Below are 16,100 nucleotides of genomic sequence, written 5' to 3'. Positions count from 1 at the left end.
AGTAGAGATGTTTGGAATACGCTACTGCATTGCTTTTCATTTTTGAGATCCCAATAATGATGGATTTTAAAGAGACTGGTAAACCAATCATCCTTCATTATCTCATTGACCATTTTAAATACTCACATGTAATTAGAAGTTTTCAAATGATTGGGATTTATCACTAAATTCAAAAATATTAAAACCATAGATAAGAAAAAGAAAAAAGGCAGACTTTTGAGGGAGATTGAGATTGAGTCTCCTTTCAATAATTATAATAATAAAAAAAAAAATACATGTAGCATTAAATATAATGGGAAAGTTGGTTATAGTCACTTGCACACATAGTTGTTCATGACTTGCTTCCAAGCTAGCTCTAATTAATATTCCCACGCTTCACTTCAAATCTTTCATATTTTATTCTTTATAATTATTGATCGAAAATAGGATGACATGTGGCTTCATTTCAACCGTTGATTTAATGTTTTTGCAAATCATTTGCATTTTAAAGTTTGTTTTTAGGCATTCCCTTTTTTAACGTGCCACACACATTCAAATATATTATGACACACCAAATTATTCTTCACTTAACACCAAAATCTTGTAAAACCATTGACTTTCCCCTCACCATTTGAGACAAAATATATATTCTAAATAAGGATTAAGGATCCACCTTATACCCGTCAATTATACATGCATCATGCTCTCTCAACCAATAAAATCAAGACACCTAAGTCAACCATTTTTTTACAAAATCATATTCTAATGAGTTTTATAAATATTTTAAAACTACTATGTAGTAGAAATCAATTTGAATTTTGGATAAAAAATATTATATATACTAGTGTGATGGTAAACTAAAATAAAAATTAGGATCACTATACTATTTCAAGTCATCATCATATCGATTCAAGTTCAAAATTTGTCCAGTATTCTAAAAGAATTGCACTTTATTAGTAGTTTTGAAACAATTATAAAAGACCACGGGTAACATTTTAACTTATGAAATGTTTTCATCATGCGTTACCATGCATTATTTTCATACATATTTGTGTTTGGTAAGATCAAAGATCCATTAGTGTCAACTAAAAGAAAAGAAATATTATTTTTCATGGCTTATATTTTGATCTATAATTTTTTCTATGTGAATTTAGAGATTATATTCATACAAATACTAGCCTCTAACTTGCACAATGTAATTACTCTAAAAATAATTATCCTACTACTCAAGTATATGCTTTTAAAAAGAATATTTGTGTACAATCAATCACTTTGTTGAGTATCAAGTCAACTCTAAGAGATTTTCAAATGGCACGAACTTTGGCCCGATTATATAAGTAATGGGTCACTTTCATTGAAATATTTCTTAAGCAACTAGGTTCTTAATTCCATCAATCTAACTTCCACATCATGAAACATAGCTAACTAGTCCACCACTCTTAACTCTTAAGACTTTATTTGTCATTCCTATACAACCTAATCTCAAATATTAGCAAACTTTAATTGTTCCAAGCTTGTAATATATCTTGCTTAAACCCTAATTACAAAAGCTCAAGTCTCTAAGCTTTCGTGTTTGTGTCTTAATTAATAATTACAAATTTATTTTACATAAAATTAAAAATTTTGGTGTCCTATTAGATATTAAATTTAATTTTATGTCTAATGGACTTGTTAATTTTAATATATATATATATATATATATATACTGAAATTGTTATGGACTTGCTAAATATAAAATTGAAAGTTTGATAATTTATTAAACACCTTTTAAAGTTAGAGACTTAATAGACACAAACCTGGAAGTTTAGATCTCATTTGGTAACCATTTGGTTTTTGGTTTTTTGTTTTTGTTTTTGAAAATTAAGTCTATAAACATTATTTTTACCTCCAAATTTCTTCATTTGTTATCTACTTTTTACCAATGGTTTAAAAAATCAAACCAAATCTTGAAAACTAACAAAAGTATCTTTTAAACATTTGTTTTTAGTTTTTGAAATTTGGTTAAGAATTCAATCATTATACTTAAAAAAGATGTAAATCATGGTAAAAAAATTGAGAGAAAATAGCTTTAATTTAAAAAAAAATAAAAAACAAAATGATTATCCAAAGGAATTACTTGTAATCTAACAAATTATAATAATATCAATAGACTAAAAGATGGTCTATTGAATATTATTTACAAAAATGACAAAAGATGTAAGGATAATGAAGCATGCTTGTGTTTTTGGTAATGACCTATGAAATTTGTTCAAATAATTTAATTTAACTTAACAAAGGTTGAGTGTGTGTATGGATGGCTGAGTCAATATATATATATAAAGGCCCTCATGATGTGTGTCTTTTGTTGGAAACAAAGCACAGTTGTGCAAATTAATTATGAGCACATTCAGTAATTGCCTAAAGATACTCACTTATCCACATCTTGATTTGGTTCTATTTTATAATTGTCCAAAGAAGACCTTATGTTCTTGAGGTTACTATTTAATTCATTTATTTATCTCCGATCATTTTTTAAGATAAACTATAAGAGGTCTAATTTTATTGATTTTATCTTTTTGTACTTCAAAAGATTTGAATGTCTAACTTTTCGATCAATAGACAATATTTGGATGTTAAGAAAACTAATAGGAAATTAATTCCGAATTAGGTGAGCCATCGTGAATTGAACTTTTGACTTTTTAGTTATTTATTGAGACCATGTCTCCTTTTTTACCACAAGACCAACCCCGTGATAGTTTGGACATTGTATTATTAGTTATAAGAAACATAATAGTAAATAATTTGGTTTTTCTTTTCTTTAGAGATTTTCATGAGTTTTAATATTCTTCCATCAATGCTAAAAGCCTAAAACAAAACCTTGAACACAATATAGTCTCCAATCTAAATCCAACAATGGTATAATTGGTTAAAACATCACTGGTGTGAATTATAATAGTCTTAAAATAAAATATATGGTATAGTCTTCCAATTTGGGTAATTGTTTGTTAAATATGATAGGATGATTTATTTCATCATTATTATTTTTCTTTGAAAACATTGTAATAGAACCAATATGAGTATCATTTAACAATAATTGACATATACTTTTTATTGAAGATTCAAGTATCGATACTCCCCTTTGTTGCACTAAAAGAGAGAGAAGTGCTTTTGTTTTTATATTCTTTCACTCTCTAAAATCAAGTTCCTTCAAAATTAACAAATTTTCTTCTTTCCAAAAATATAAAAATGAACAAATTTTTATGATAATGTAAAACTATATAAAATGTAAAAGTTGACACTTGAAAGTATAAACTCATTAATTAAAGGATAATTATTTTAAATGGCAAAACTGTTGAAAATATTTTTAAATATAGTAAAATATCATTGTCTATCTATGATAGACATTAATAGACGTCTATTATTGATAAGATATTAACATTTTATTATATTTATAAAGCTCATTTTTCTATATTTAAAAACAATCTTTAATTATAATCACTTCTTCCAAAATCAAAAATAAAAAAAAATAAAAAAAAAAAAACAAAAAAAAAAGACATTATTAATTTCAATTCAATCATTATATAAAGTTTGATGAAATATGCAGCTTCTATAACTCCCAAATGAAGGGATATGCATGTGAAAACCCAGTTGTTATTGTTATTATGGGCAAAGTTTGTTTTGAAACCCAACAAAAGGCCAAATTACAAAAAGAACACTCTTGAATATAGTTGCATTTGAAATTACACTCCCAAAATTTCAATCGTAAAAATTAAATCCTCACATTTCTACAAATGTTAAAATTGTACCCTCAAACTTACAATAATTTCAAAAATTGAAACCCTAAATGATAAAATTTAAACCCTTTTCATAATTACGTAAGTTTGAGTGACCAATTTTTACAATTAAAAATTTGAGAGTTTAATTGTAATATTTTTTAGTACAATTGATCACTGAGGATAAGGAGATTCGAACCACAGACCTCGTTACTCATATACTCGTATGTCAATTGAGTTATGTTCGATTTGACTAGTTTAATTGTAACTACCGTCATCGTTGTGTTTTTTTTTTTTTTTTTTTTACTATTTGAAAAAGAAAAAAAAAAGAAAATTAAAAAATGAGTGGCCATGCAAAGTGAAGAAAATAAAAAGGCAAAATAATATTTAAGAGAGAGAGAGTAGAAGGAAGTAGTGGGTGCACCGCAGATTCCGTGGGTACAGGCTTGCACTCCAATCATCTCATGCACAATCCCTTCACCTAAAGTAATCTCTTTTTTTTCTTTTTCTTTTTTTTTTTTCTCTAAATTAAACTCGATTTTACTTCATAAACTTTCGATTATTTTATTTTATTGATTTTAAAGTTTTAAAATGTATGTTTTAGTCTTTAAATGATTGTGAGGATTTAATTTAATTTAGTGTTGTAAACTTTCAAAGGTTGTAGATCTAACTTACCCCCAAAATTTGTTTTTAATGAATATATATAATATGGTTTTGAGTAATATGTATTATGTGTAAAGTGAGTTAATGGCATGTAAAGTAACAAAGAAAAGACAAAAAAAAAAATTCTTTTCTAAAAGTTTTTAATTAAAATAGAACCTTTTGAAAATCTAATAACTAATATCATATCTGGTAATCATTTTGTTTTTTTTGTTTTTTCATTTTGAAAATTAAGCATATTTCATTCACATTTCTTATCATGATTTGCATCTTTCTTAAATACAGTAGTTGAATTCTTAGCCAAATTCCAAAAACAAAAACAATTTTTTGAAAGCTACTTATTTTAGTTCTCAAAATTTGCCATGTTTTTTCTACCATTTGTGAAAAGTAGATAACAAAGAAAGAAAATTAGATGTGAAAGTAATGTTCATAGGCTTGATTTTTCAAACAAAAAATAAAATGGTTACTAAACGGTGTTTAAAATAAAACAAGCTTAAAAATTTAAGGATTTAATTTACTTTAGTTTATAGACGAAAATACAAGAAGCTTAAAAGCTCTGAGACTAAAATGAGATTTGAACTATCTCTTTTTTCTTTTTTGAGTCGGATATCTACTTAAGTTGACTAAGACGAATATCGAATATTTGAGTACTACACCATAATTTTTTAGTATAAAATAAAATAATAGTTAAGACCATAATATAATTAGCCTTTAAAAGTTAAAAGACTAAAATAAATGCTTCACAATTTAAGCATAGCTTAGCCGATAACCATTCCAAATCTTTCAAACCCTTCACCAAGCCATAGTTTTACTAAAAAATAATAATACAAACATTTCAAAATAAATACTTTACTAAAATTTTAAAACTAAAATTAATAGATAACACTCACACCTACACATTTGACATTATTTAAAAAGAGCTCCTACCAACATATTTCTACTACTAAAAATTTTTAACCATTATGTTAATAAGATTTTTTTTTTTTTCTTTTCATATCACAGCAAATAGAAAAAATTCTACATTTTAATAACTATTTACTAACTAGTAGAATAAAACAAACTTTAATTTATTAAATTAAGGATAAAAAATAGATTTAAAGTTAATTAATAATCAAAAAGTAAAAAATAATAATAATAATAATAAGAGAAACTATTTACACAAGATAACAAAATTTTAATCTTCTTTGATAGAGGTTGATAGAAAAGTGTCAGTGATCGAAATTGATAGAAATTTATCAGTGTTTATCAATTTTTTTTTTTTTTTTTTGTTGCTATTTCTGTAAATATTTTGACATTTTTTCTATCAGTAAAAATTTTCGAATTAAAAAACATAGATTACCTGTCATGAAAAAAAAAATAATAATTCAATAATTGAGTGTGTGATGTTTTGTTGAACAAGACGTGGTTGAAGTAGCGATGGGTACACCCACTGTCCAACCAAACCACAGAAGAATAAACTTCCATTGTTTTTGGACTTAAAATCTCTCCACCATTTCTGGCGATTCTTTCTTAACCATGAATTTAGCCTTCTGTCAATTTGCCAACACGAGCTAATTAATACTGAAAACTTTAAATTCCCTTAAATTAGAAAACTCTTGGAATTACCATTGGTTTTTTTTTTTGGGGGGGGGGGATTAATTTTTTAATTTTTGTGTTAAGATTTTTAGTATATTATTGGGTTCTTTTCATTTTGTATCTCTTGTTAAAGTGGGTTGGCAAAGTGTGAGAAAGAGAGTGTGAAACGGGCTTTAAAACTAACAAACTTGCCTGTTTCCTCCATCAATATTCTTCAACACTGCCTCTGTCTATCTAAATTTGCACTCTTTCTGTTACACAATTTGTTTGTTTTTAGTTTTACTTTATGGCTCTGTGTCTTTTCATTCTCTACCCCTTCTTCTTCTTCTTCTTCTTCTTCTTCTTCTTCTTCCCTTTTAACTCTTCCTTTTTACCCCTCCTTTTTCTACATATATTTCTCACCCTTCCAATACAATACCCAATAAAAGGAAAAAAAACATTCACTGATCTTTCTTTACTGTTCCATTGAGATCCATTGATATTAATTACATCATCCTATCTATTTATATATATATACATAGTTTCATCCTATCATTACTCTCTTTCCCCATTTCTTCCTTTTCCCCACCCACCAATTTCTTCTCCCTTTTTCTTTTTTTCCATTTTTTTGCCTTTTGGAGGGTGGGGAGAAGGGAAGAATGGAAGTTGATCATCAAGATTCAGTTATGGGGTCCAAAGAACAAGCTCTGATAGCCAAAGGAAAGAGAACCAAGCGCCAAAGGCTTCATTCTCCAATCCCTTTTGCTGTTCCAACCAATTCTTCAAGTGGGGAATTAGGAGGATTTGTTGTTGATGATGATGATTCTAATTTTGTAGCAGAAAACAATGATTATCATCACATCAATACCAATTTTTCTCCTTCTTCATCCTCTGCTGAATTGCAGCAATTTAACACCACCACTTCTGAAGAAGAAGAAGACATGGCTAATTGTCTTATTCTCCTTGCTCAAGGGAGACCCCCTTGTTCCCCACCGCCGAAACAAGTCGATACTGGACCGTTTCATCATCTTAACAATAATGTTCGGAGATTCACGGCGGAGAATGTTGCAGTCGGAAATGAAAAGGGTGGGGTCAGATGCTATGCTTATGAGTGCAAGACATGTTATAGGACATTCCCTTCATTTCAAGCATTGGGAGGACATAGGGCTAGTCATAAGAAGCCTAAAGCCATGGAAGCTGAAAAGAAGATTCTTTTGTCTTCAGATGATGAAGAGATACAATTCAAGAACAATATCACACAGTCACTTTCTTTGCAATTGAATCAGAGGGGAAGTTTGCATAGCAGTGGCAAGGCTAAGGTTCATGAGTGTGCTATTTGTGGGGCTGAATTTACATCTGGGCAGGCCTTGGGAGGCCATATGAGGCGCCACCGTGCCATGCCAGTCGGGACGAACACCGCGTTGTCTCTGACTCCGATGAACATGGAAGGTGAGGAACAAAGACAACCAAAGAGGCAAAGAAGTGTAATTTCTTTGGATTTGGATCTCAATCTTCCTGCTCCTCAAGAACATGATCAAAGAGAATCCAAGTTCTTGATAAAGTCAAACCAACAACAGCAACAACAGCAGCAGCCACAACAACAACAACATAATAATAATAAACAACAGCAGCAGCCACTTGTTTTTCCTGCCAGGACTTTGGTTGACTGTCATTACTAAGGATGCATAACAATTCTAAAAATTTTCCCCCCTAAAAGATTTGATTTTCCATCGTTGTTTCTGATGATCGACTTGATGTGATTATGTGAATTTATCTTCTTCATTTATTTATTTTTTTTACATTTTACTTTTGTTTGAAAATTTACCTTTCATTGTCATCAAATTCTTTTAATTTTTATTTTGCATTCTTTCTTTACCCCCAACTTTGATAAAATGTTGTTATAATGGAACTAATGAAATTGTTTTCTGAAACGCATTGTTAGAATTGCCTCTAAGCTTTTTGGTCATGAAAATTGCATGAAGGGCATCTTTCTTTCTTTCTTTCTTTTTCTTCCCTTTTACTTTGTTTTGCTCTTCTTTCAGTTGGAGTAAATGTGATAATCACTTAGAGAGGGATGTTTGGCTTGGTCTTGTCACCACCATCTCCAAAAGTCATGTTTTTGGTTGCATTCTTTCATTGACAAGGAAAGCCATCCCTCTCTCTCTTTCTGATTGGTGACAAGAATAGACTAACAAGTACAGAAAGCCAGTGAGTAACTGCAATTTGCACATGAATCCACCTTTTGTCTTTTTTTCCTCTCTAAACTATCAAAATACTTTTAAAATAATGCTCACCCGTTACCCAAGTTTTGTTCTTTTCTTTGCACTTTGGTCCACTCTTCTGTTAGTTACTACCACACCCAACAAAACCTAAGCAAGATCTGGATTATTGATTTTTGTACTTTACAACCCAAACACATTTAATATGGTCCAGTGGCTTCTCATTAGCTCATTCAAAACCCAACTTGTTTCTTACTACTCTCTCTTTATTCATTCAGTTGGCTTAATTAATTTTCTGGTCTCAAATGTCTTTCCCTACATTGAATCTAAAGTATAACCATCTTTCTTCTCAAGTAAGATAAGGGTTATGTCGACATCACACACAAACAGGGGGATATTGAGAGGTTGGCCATGGCTGGAAACTGGAGGATTTGTTTGCTAATTTTGAGGAGTTTAGTAAAATCGTATGGACTAAATCCCAAACTCCAGCTTGTAAGCTAAAGGTCAATGGATCAAATTGGGGTAGTTTGGAGGTTTTCAATGTGTGGTCAAAGTCATGAGGCTATTATTGGGTTTTCCTTATTTTTCATGATTTTGTTTCATATGTGTTTGTTTTGTTAAACCCAACTACCTGCTTAACACTAAATTTAGTTTTAAGTTTCCTAAAACCCGTTCTTTCTTCCTTTTTTTTTTTTTTTTTTTTTTCCCCCTAAAACTTTTCCTTCCTTAATCTAACTTCTTTTTTTATGCATTTTCAACTATTGATATTAGAAAAGTGAAAAATGGAAGGTGATGAAGATAAGAAGCTTGTAAAAGAAAATTAATGAATCAATATATACTGTGACTTCGCTAGTTGCACAGTAAGAAATGTGACCAGAACAAACCACAACTTCTACAGTATATATGTCACAGACAAAGTGAGTAAAATAATAAAGGTACAGAATTTCCCCCTGTTGCAGGTCTCATAGGACTTATCAGACAGTATTCAAACCAAAAGTAATAGCTTTAATGAGTCTTCTTAATCACTGTCACACAATCACGGTCGGAGGTGTGCGCTAGCTGGGACAGATGATTGATTGAAAATTCCTGTTAACAAACAAAACATACCAGATTGGTCACTTATATAAATATTAGAAAGTTTTCAAGGATATCGGGATTTAAGTGGGAACAACTTCTTAAGATGTGTATGAATCTATGAACCAAACATTATATCCCTAGGATTGTGGCATTAGGCAACAACAAGAACATGCTATGTTAGAAACAGAAACAAAAAGTATGTGCAGTGGAAGTTGAACAAACCACAAAGGAGGAGATTTGCAGGAGGTGGCCGCTCCTTAGCCGGGTTAGGATCACTGTCATGAACTCTTAGGTAAAGCTCTTGGCCTAAAAACCAGTTTTTCAAAAGTTGTGACCTTAAATTCCACATTCCTGGGTTGTCTAGGAAAGCATAAACTGCGGTCCATCCCCCTGGATAAACCTGTACCGTTGATCTCACAACCGGATCAAGCAGGTTGTATGTGTCACGCAATTCCGGCGTCCAATCTCCATTTCCAAACCTGGAAGTCATACAGCATTATTTTGTTGAATAGATGAGAATCCAAGTACTTCACAAATAAAAACAGCTTTATAAAGAGAACCATCTGAAGATGATTAAGTTCAGAAGAATCGGTTTGCAATGCTGCTAAAATTAGTGGTTGCTGACGTTTTTCTTATACTTACCCGACAACATAGAACCCAAAACCATCTAGATGCCAAGAATCTATAAACTCCCAGTTGTTCTTAAGGACAATTTCTATCCAACCTTTGTGGTCTCCAGTGACAACAGAGACTCCAAAAGAAGCATTAAGATTGACAGATTGAACAGGAAACTCATCAAGTTGGTACACCCCGGAACCATTGACTAAGAGATCTGCGAGCTTCAACGGGGTATCAATTGTGAGGTAAGACACGTTGTTGACAACAGCTTGTGGTAATCCATTAATCATGCCCACAGAGTTTTGGAGAATGAAAGTTTGTGATAAGGTCACATTTGTTACATTGAAGGTTCCTTGTGGATTTGGTCTTGCAGCTCCTGTGGTCATGTTCCATCTGTGCAAGAAGATTTGGAGAATAAGATCCAAATTATGTGTAAGTGAGCACGAATTTACAGAAATGGATACTTCCAGGATATATATGAGAACTTAAAGACTTTACTTGCCTAATCGATTTTGCTTGATTTACTGAGAAGTCAAGGTCGAATGGATCAGGACCAGTTGGTAGAGGGCCAATGGGTTGTGCAGCAGAATTGGAATAGTGTAGCACTCCAACACCGACGAGGCTGCTAAATTCGGTGGCATTCAGCAATTTAGGAGATGCTACAATGAAATAATCAGCATCGACCTGATTAGCGGTAACAAGAACGGAATAGGATTGCCCCACGTGAACATCCAGTGAATCTAATATGGTTTGATTGGTGTAAGATCCTTCTGTCTCAACCAACAACATATTATGGTTCTGAATCCTGAAGTTGAAACTCAAACTTGTCCCCACGTTCGATATCCTGAACCTGTAAACCTTCCCTACAAGCCATATCATTCAAGTTCAAGAAACTTTAGCATTTTGAAACTTCAAAATTTCATCTCCATTACATTATATATAGAAGAAGCACTTGCCCAATAACAGCTAGATTACCTTGTGTGACAGTGAATGATTCAAAGGCTTTTCCTTCAGTGTTGCCAAAAGGTGGCTTCCCATTCATTAACATGATGTTTGGGATGCTATCAAATGCAATTATCGGATTGGTCATCATGGATCTGGTTATCTATCCAAATTAAGTGCGGAATCAAATACATTAAGCTTAAGAAATCCAAAGTAATAAAACAAAAAAAGAACAAAACTCCCAACAGTCCAACATGCTTCAAGAACCAGTCCAACAGTACAATTACCTTGTAGTTGTCAAAAGACCAATCACCAATGAGAAGATCAAACTCATCTTCAGGTTTTGGGAAGGGAACAGCGATCACGTTCCGGTTGTTGACACGAATCGGTCCAAATCCTCCGGCTGCCTTCTGAAAGTTGATTGATGGGAAGTAGAAGAAACTGCCAATTTGGTCCTTGGTCTGAAACACATAAGTCCAATTTGAACCAGGCAAAATTGGACAGTTTGTTCCAGAAACTCCATCTTGCCATGAGTTTAGCCTTTGTTGTATCCCATTCCTACATTATAAAGCTCAAGCAAACATAATACTCAAATCCAACATTTCAGCCATTTAAAAACAAGAGTTTCTCAAACATTATATCATCATTCATTTCATACCATGTAAAAAGAAGAGGCTCATCCAAATTGTTAAAGACATTTACATGGACAAAATCATTTGTTGTGGTATTAATCAGAGGTCCTGGGAACAACCCATTAATGGCAATGACCTAAAAAACAAACCCACGTTCATTATCAGAAGAGAAACAAAGAGAATTCAATCAAAAATCAAGCATAGCAGAATGAACATTCTTACAGGCTGCTGCTGAGAAACAGGTTGGATTGTGGAATCCAAGGTCACATTCCATTCAAGAAAGATATCAATGGCACTCACACTGAGAGCAAATATCCCAATTACTAGCACATAACCAAGTGGGTGCCTGTGAAAACCATTAAAAGCCATTGTAGTGGCAAAAGATGAAGAAGAAGAAGAAGAAGAAGAAACTTCTTCTTTTTGTTCTCTTTGAACAGAAATAGAAAATGGAAACAAAACAGGGGAAATGCATAGAGGTAATAATGATGTGGGTTCATATAAAGAGGAGGAGATTTCCAAGAAAGATTAGGGAAAAAAGACAAGAAAAAGGAAGAAATATTGCAATTGGGTATTGATAAATTTAAAAATTGAGACATACAATGCAGGGAATTGAATATTAAAGAGAGCCGGCACCGGCAATGAAGAAGAAGAAGAAGAGGAGGAGGAGGAGGGACAAAGTTTCTTGGTGGAAGGAAAGCTTGAAGCTGGTTTGGGCTCCTTGACGCTGACCAAGTTCTGCTATTTTGACAAATGTCAAATGGGTCTGAGTTTTCAATGCTTTATTATTTTGTTTTTATATTTTACGGATTTTTCATGAATTGTCGATGATATAAACTCCAACCGTTGGTCCCAGCTTACCATCTTTCTTGAAGCTCAAGCTTTAAAAGAAAATTAAATCTAATTTTTTAAAAAAATATAGGCTTGGATGAATAAGGTAATTGTTAAGAAATCGACCAAATACATAAAACATTAAGAGTACGTAGATAAGTCGAAAACGGTATAGAGATTTGCATGGTTCAATAAATAAAATAATAGCTACATTCATAGATAAAGAAGTTTATTATTAAAAAAAAAATCATATTTTAAATGAGATTTTAGAAAATTCATTAAATACATTTCTCTAAACTTTAAAGTCAAAATCATAAATAATGTAAATAATATAAATACAAACTTTTATTTCAAAGTTTTTATATTTTGTTATCAAACTGAAAAAACATAGGTTAATATATAAAATGAGTAAAATTACCTTTTTTAGGCCAGTTGTCCTATAAAAAGATTTACATTATATTGGATTTTCCTGGTTAATATCCCTACTTCTACTTCTGTAGAGTTATTTTTTGTGCACTAAACACCATACTTATCCTATGTATTGTGTAGTTCGATTGGCGGACGAGTGTGCTAATAACCATGAGATTTATCATTCGAATCTTCCTATTCCCAATTGTATATGTATGTATATATGATCCAAATTGTCCGAATCTTGCAAATCATGTAGGGTCATGGAGAGAACTAAAGGGGCGTTTAGAGTTGTTTAATTTAAAAAATTGTTTAAATTGAATCGTGTGGTCTATATTGTAAAGACTCGATAAGTCATGAAATTGATGTTTTTATTCTTGGAGCCCACAAGCTCTTTGGGCTGAACAAAGAGTGAGCCAAATTTTGATAATATTTTGAGAGCCAACATTATTATTTGGTTACATTAATTAAAGTCGATTAATTACTGGAGAACTTTCTGGAAACCATTTTCGACTTTACAAATATCAAATTTAATTCTTAGAGGCCTAACATGTTACTTATTGTCTTCTCTTTTTTCAGGCTTCGATTGTGATGTAAAGATATTTAAGCTAAGTTCATGGTCAACGAAGGAAAATTCATCCCTAAAGAGCAAACTCTCCAAGAACAGTATTCTATATTCAAATTGATAATCAAAAGTTTCTTTCTAAATACAACCCTAAATTGCTTATTTATAGCGTTACAAGGAAATAACATAATTAACTAATTAATTCTAAAATAACAATTAAAATACTAGTTAAACTAAATAACAACTAAACAAATATTAAATTCAAATATATTAATTATCCTATAATTCTCTTCATTATTTATCCCGACTTAAATATATTAATTATTGTCTTCAGTTGTGTCATTTCTCAAGCCTGGTTGGTGTTGGCTCCATATCTCCCTCAATTTTATCCATATTTTCCATATTTTTCCATTTTAGTGAATCATCTTTTAGATACAAAATTACCTATAACACGTTTAAAACTTAAAAAACTCATCTTAACACAAGTGGAAGGCAATTTTATTGGTGTTAAAGTTTTTTAAGTGTTTGTTTTTACTTTTTAAATCTTGAATATGGGCGCAAAACATCTTCAAAATAGATTAGAAAATTATTTATAGGTTTAGTAAAAGAGTATAATGTTGAAAATATATATATAAAAAAAGAAGTATTAAAAAACTCCTCCAACCCATTACCTATATATTAGGTTAAAATATTATTGTGATTATTTTATTATATTTCTATATTTTTAAATGTCTAAATTTACTTCTCATACTATCTATAAATTTTAAGATTAAATAGTTCGTGTTTTTACTTTATTGTTGACTTTTCTTTTTATATATACATACACACATCTTTTAACATTCTATTTAGGGAGATTTTCAAAAATAAAAATAAAAAATAAGAAAAATTATTTACATAAAATAAAAAAATTTAATCTCTTTTAAGTGATAGAAACTGATATAAGTTTATCACTGTCTATCATTATTTTTTCTTTATTGATATTTTTATAAATAGTTTGATATTTTTTTTATTGGTGAAAATTTTTCTTTTATTTATACATTTATAAAATATATTCACATATGGTCAATTCTGGTATGAGAAATTTTTTTATTACTTCACCTATATATTATATATACATGCACACATCAAAATTCAGCAGGAAAACACAAAACAAATCTCAACATTACTCAGCTTCTTAATAATAATAATAATAATAATAATTATTATTATTATTATTATTATTATTTATAATATGAAGCATGAATTCATGAATGATTTCAAGTTCGCATGGGTCACAACTCACAAGGAAAACAAAGGGAATTTAACATTTTAACTTTTAAAAAATAATGATAATTATTATTTTTTTTAAAAAAAAAAAAAAAAGGGCAAAGAAGAGAAACCTTCAAAAGGAAGCTTTTCCCCACCTTTTATAGAGAAGCAGTGTAGCAATTTCACTTTTTTATACGAGAAAATAATTTAATATGAAATATGAATTCATGAATAATTTAAATTCAATTCAATTCCATTTAAAAAATATATATATTATTGATTCATTTGCCAAAAAAAATCTTGAAAACTTGACTTATTTGGATAAAAAAAATGACATCTTCTTTTCAAAATAAATAAATAAATAAGTTTTGGACACTAGAAACGACTTAACTATAAAAAATCTAATGGATTATTCAAGATTTTTCATTTAATTATTATTCCTTCTAAATGAATTAAGAATTTGAATTATTCTATAATTTTTATGAAAAAGACGTTGGATATTATGACATTTTCAGGAATGTTTTTTTTTCTTTTTCATAATTTTTTTTATGAAAAAGTTGAATTATTGTGGATATTAGCTAAATGATAAGTGTCAATAATCCAACCTAGATAAATGATTAAGGACTGGTTGCACATATAAAAAAACTAACCAAATTAATAGCAAAAATAGTAAAACCGAAACTATTAGTAAATATAGCAAAATATAAATTCAACCTATGTTAATTATATATATATATATATATATATATCATGAAAAAAAAAAAAAAAAAAAAAAAAAAAAACTCTTCTAATGATACAATTTTATTATTGATAGACGATCACAAATTAGAAGTTATCATTGACAGACTTTTGATATTGTTAATAAAATTATATCAATATCTATTATTGGTAGGTTCTTATTATTGATATTTTAGTTCAATATCATAGACTTACATTGTTATTAGAATTATGTTTCGTATTGAAGTCTTAAACAAAGATAAAACAATAATTAAAATGATCATTTGCTCAAATTTGCAAAAATTGCAAAACCATTTATAATTTGCTATATTTGCAAAATCTCGAAATAGAATTGTTACCCAATATAATTATTGTATTTGTTTTTCATTCATTCGTATTTTGATTTTAATATTTTGCTAATAATACATAAGTGTGTGTGTATGTAAAGCCTATGATAATAAAATACACTTAGAATCTCTACGCTTCAACATTTTAATTTTTTTAAAAAAAAATAAAACGTGAGTAGGTAATTAACTTTAGAATATTGACATGAGCTCATAGATATACGTTTCTTTCATTGAGTTTGAAAGTTGAAATTTTCATCCTCTTATTTCACATACCACCAAAATAATTTTAAAATTTTGTAATAAACTAAATGTTAAATTACAGTCTTGGTTTATATGATTTAAATACATTGCTTATAATTTCGTTCTTGTGATCTTAAATTTGTTTATACTACTGATAAATTTGATACACTTGGATTAATATATTTGACTAATATACTATTGTGAACCTAATATTAATGCACTCTTTTATACTAGTGATACACTTGATTGCTATACTATCGATAATACTGTTGATGCACTTGACTAATATAATGTTGATAAACTTGATATGTTGT

At 29.8% G+C, this 16,100-nt stretch overlaps 2 protein-coding genes across 2 annotated transcripts; one reads left to right on the top strand and one right to left on the bottom strand.

Annotated features, from left to right (window-relative positions):
• The first annotated feature begins 6,112 nt into the window (after positions 1–6,112).
• Positions 6,113–7,731, top strand: LOC120081201 (zinc finger protein ZAT5-like). Its single transcript, XM_039035900.2, has one exon. It carries the CDS (start codon positions 6,605–6,607, stop codon positions 7,622–7,624), a length of 1,020 nt encoding a protein of 339 aa, XP_038891828.1. The 5' UTR covers positions 6,113–6,604; the 3' UTR covers positions 7,625–7,731.
• Positions 7,732–8,971: 1,240 nt separating this feature from the next.
• LOC120081200 (monocopper oxidase-like protein SKU5) lies at positions 8,972–11,949 on the bottom strand. The gene is made up of 8 exons (XM_039035899.2): positions 11,656–11,949; positions 11,460–11,569; positions 11,089–11,359; positions 10,835–10,964; positions 10,362–10,722; positions 9,884–10,252; positions 9,464–9,720; positions 8,972–9,250 (listed from the first exon to the last, which is right to left on the bottom strand). Exons 1-8 carry the CDS (start codon positions 11,800–11,802, stop codon positions 9,201–9,203), a joined length of 1,695 nt encoding a protein of 564 aa, XP_038891827.1. The 5' UTR covers positions 11,803–11,949; the 3' UTR covers positions 8,972–9,200.
• Between the last annotated feature and the right edge of the window lie 4,151 nt (positions 11,950–16,100).

This window comes from Benincasa hispida, chromosome 7 (assembly GCF_027475165.1).
Source record: "Benincasa hispida cultivar pf3 chromosome 7, pf3_genome.v1.1, whole genome shotgun sequence".
Taxonomy (NCBI): domain Eukaryota; kingdom Viridiplantae; phylum Streptophyta; class Magnoliopsida; order Cucurbitales; family Cucurbitaceae; genus Benincasa; species Benincasa hispida.
The sequence above is the reverse complement of the archived record's forward strand: the minus strand, read 5'-3'. Positions and strand labels throughout refer to the sequence as shown.

Excerpts from the sequence above, each read along its gene's own strand:
- LOC120081201 (XM_039035900.2), top strand. The coding sequence starts at position 6,605 with ATGGAAGTTGATCATCAAGATTCAGTTATGGGGTCCAAAGAACAAGCT.
- LOC120081200 (XM_039035899.2), bottom strand. The coding sequence starts at position 11,802 with ATGGCTTTTAATGGTTTTCACAGGCACCCACTTGGTTATGTGCTAGTA. Across the intron at positions 10,253-10,361 it reads AATCAAGCAAAATCGATTAG|ATGGAACATGACCACAGGAG; the intron begins GCAAGTAAAGTC and ends CTTCTTGCACAG. Across the intron at positions 9,251-9,463 it reads TGCAAATCTCCTCCTTTGTG|GAATTTTCAATCAATCATCT; the intron begins GTTTGTTCAACT and ends GTTTGTTAACAG.